Raw genomic sequence first — 3,676 nt, forward strand, 5'->3', positions numbered from 1 at the left:
CCAACTTTAGTGAGTGTGACTGCCAAGACATGATATTCATGATCTTGAGCTTATATTATTTTCCCAAAAAGAGTGATCATCGGCAGAGCATTTTCCCATCCCTGATCACTGCTTTCTGCCCATACACAGACAATGGAGGAAAAACAAAAGGTGGTGAGGAAACTTTTTGGCATGTGGGGTCGCAAAAGCACTTTGAGAAGCAGTAGTCCAGGAGGAGCAGTGTGACTGTGGTCACAACAAAACACATAAATCTCATGCATACCATACATTGTAGAGTGTGACAACGAAACAAGCTCTCATTGGCATTCCATGTTCCAGATTCCATTTCTCTTCCCACTTCAACAAATCAACATCACCTTTTGCTTAATTAGAGAAAATACAGAACCACCTGAATCACTGGTCCTAGAACCTTCCTATTCATTCATAAGTGGGATAGGCTTAATCCCCACCAAGCAGTGATCTGTCTCAACCTGGTGGTGGAGGGTCATTCTGACTCTCGGCTTATACTTCCCGTTCTTGGTCTATAAATAGCCCATAATCAAATACCTAAGGCATATTCAAGTCTGAGTTCGAGCAGCATTCAAGTGACATATTAGCTTTCTTTCCCAACTTTTAAGCTCTTTTTGTTCCTGTTAGTCAGCTCTGAGATTGTTGCCAATCAAGAAACAAATGGTTAGTAGTCGCAGTACACATGAATTACCGTGCGAATATAACCACAGCTATAGCCTTTCAACTTTTGTTTCATGTTGCAGGAGGGGAAAAGGAGTTTGACAGTTGCAGATGCACTGGATTACAAGGGATTTCCGGCTGACAGATCCAAAACTGGTGGTTGGATACCAGCTGCGCTTATCCTAGGTTTGTATGCGTTCAACCGTTTTCTGAGAGAATTCTGTGCCATTATTCGCAAGAGACTACATTAATGTGTTGGTTTTATATATTCCATTCCCTTTGGATATGAGTTGAAAAGTTAACAATTTCATGCAAAGAGAGATACCGTCCAGGTCCACAACCCATATACGGAGTATATCTTGTAACAAACGCGCAAAAGCTAGCCTATTACCTTTAGGACCATAGATGTGTATAAAAAGGTAGAAATATTATCAAAAGATTCAAGGATGTCAAGTTAATTAGTCCCGATTTCATTTATCCCCTGCTTCTTGGAGTGGGGATGAGGCGTCGGGCCATCACGGAACAATTCTTGATTCTATTCTTGATAGCCTAGGAAATTATTCTATTTCATTGATATAAAAGCAACATGCCAACTTTTTAAACATAGTTATCCTTTTTACTTTAGAAGTTTACCTTTTGCTTTTCTGCCGGATGCTAACTAAAACATTACCAAAATAGTTAATTTGTCATTTTCATCATTAAGTACTTAAAAAGTGAATTTGGTTCATGCACTGTTTACCTCACTGCATGTAAATCTTCATATAAGAAGTTGCAATAAGGAAAAGCAGTAAACGGGAGAACAGGCATGATCAAGATTAATGTTAACTAGAGTGTTAGATCCCGCACCTGTTCCTTAATTAAATTGCATTGACGATACGGAATTCAGGGATTGAAATTTGTGAGAGGCTTTCGACTATGGGAATAGCAGTGAACCTGGTGACCTACTTGGGTGGAGTGATGCATCTGCCGAGCTCTACCTCGGCCAACATTGTTACCGACTTCATGGGCACATGTTTCCTCTTGTGTTTGCTGGGGGGATTTCTTGCAGATTCTTTCCTTGGAAGATACAAGACAATTGCCGTTTTCGCCATCATACAAACACTGGTAAGCTGGCTACCACATGTTTCTCAATCTTCAGAATTACGATCTTGATCATTATTGTGAGTAATTTGGTAAGTCTCACTTGTGGTTCTAACCGTGGCAAACTTAAATCCAGGGAACCGGCATGTTGGCGATAACAAGTGAGTTGCCTCAGCTTCGCCCACCGCCTTGCCATGCTCATGACATCAATTGCAAGCAAGCCAATGGCTTCCAAATGGGAATGTTGTACCTTGCTCTATATCTTATAGCTTTAGGCACTGGAGGCCTCAAGTCAAGTGTTTCTGGATTTGGGACTGATCAATTCGATGAAAAAGACGAAAAAGAGAAATCCCAGATGGCCTATTTCTTTAACAGATTCTTCTTCTTCATTAGCATTGGCACTTTGACAGCCGTTACGGTTCTGGTGTACATACAAGATGAAGTGGGCCGAAGCCTGGCTTATGGGATCTGCTCCGTCTCAATGTTGGTAGCCATATTCATATTCTTCTCTGGCACCAAACGGTACAGGTACAAGAGAAGCTCTGGGAGCCCTATTGTCCACATTTTTCAAGTCATCGCAGCAGCAATAAGGAAACGCAACATGAACCTTCCTTATGATGTTGAAATGCTGTACGAGGATACTCCTGAGGCTTCAAGAATTCACCATACTGATCAGTTCCGGTACGTAATTGCCTTTTCTCATACATAAATAACAAATTCCGGGAACAAATATCTCAACTGTCGTGGATGACTTTGTTCTTGTGTAGTTTCTTGGACAAGGCAGCGATTGTAGCTGAAGGAGATTTTGCGAACAGAAGCACTTGCTCAGAGCCCAATCCGTGGAAGCTGTGCTCGGTGACAAGGGTGGAGGAAGTGAAGATGATGGCGAGATTGCTGCCAATATGGGCCACAACCATCATTTTCTGGACCACATACGCACAGATGATCACCTTCTCAGTGGAGCAAGCGTCCACCATGAACAGATCAATAGGCAATTTCCAGATCCCGGCCGGCTCACTTACCGTCTTCTTTGTGGCTGCTATTCTAATCACATTAGCAGTTTATGACCGCCTCATCATGCCACTCTGGAAGAAATGGAAAGGAAAACCAGGTACCATTCTTCCCCAATTCCCATGCAAACACGAGTTTGACGCCTAATACTCTAACAAATTACGCAACTTTAAGTGTAAAAGATTCAAAAACCAGATATATATGTCTAATTGGCAACGGCATCGCTACATAGTTCCCGAAGGAATCGAAAATTTGAAAATTATAGCAAGAACAAACTAGTCCCCTTGTAGGAAACAACCATCAAAATCCAAGTAGAAAAGTGTCAGTTTTTCACAATCATTGATTTGTTATAAGACCCATTAATTATGGTCTCATACAAGCATTAATCATGAATGCAGGTTTCTCTAGCCTACAAAGAATCGCCATCGGATTAGTACTCTCCACAGTAGGAATGGGCGTCGCCACATTAGCCGAGATGAAGAGACTATCGGTGGCAAAGTCGGTCAGCCGCTCTTCATCCAATCTTCCGATAAGTGTTTTTCTTCTGATTCCACAGTTCTTCCTGGTGGGTGCTGGCGAAGCATTCATATACACAGGACAGCTGGATTTCTTCATCACTCAATCACCCAAAGGAATGAAAACCATGAGCACTGGCCTTTTCCTGACCACTCTTTCGCTCGGGTTTTTCGTTAGCAGCTTCCTGGTCTCCGTCATCAAGAAGGTCACGTCGAGCAATGGGGGACAAGGGTGGCTTGCAGACAACATAAACTACGGCCGCCTGGATTGTTTCTACGGGCTTCTGGCAGTTCTTGGAATCATAAACCTCGTCATCTATCTGATTTGTGCTGTGTGGTACAAGCCTGATCAGAAACCCAAACCCCAACCTGCACTACAGATGGAGGCTAAGTTCAAGTGG

General features: G+C 42.5%; 1 protein-coding gene across 1 annotated transcript in view; it reads left to right on the forward strand.

Moving 5' to 3' along the window:
* Window positions 302-3,676, forward strand: part of LOC105173496 (protein NRT1/ PTR FAMILY 6.2) — a gene marked incomplete in the record, with an annotated part of 3,533 nt that continues 158 nt past the window's right edge. The window contains 6 exon segments of the mRNA XM_011095255.2: window positions 302-672; window positions 753-855; window positions 1,556-1,773; window positions 1,886-2,430; window positions 2,517-2,860; window positions 3,159-3,672. Coding sequence (XP_011093557.1) covers window positions 670-672; window positions 753-855; window positions 1,556-1,773; window positions 1,886-2,430; window positions 2,517-2,860; window positions 3,159-3,672 — 1,727 coding nt within the window.

The sequence above is a fragment of the Sesamum indicum genome, linkage group LG11 (assembly GCF_000512975.1).
Source record: "Sesamum indicum cultivar Zhongzhi No. 13 linkage group LG11, S_indicum_v1.0, whole genome shotgun sequence".
Taxonomy (NCBI): Eukaryota; Viridiplantae; Streptophyta; class Magnoliopsida; order Lamiales; family Pedaliaceae; genus Sesamum; species Sesamum indicum.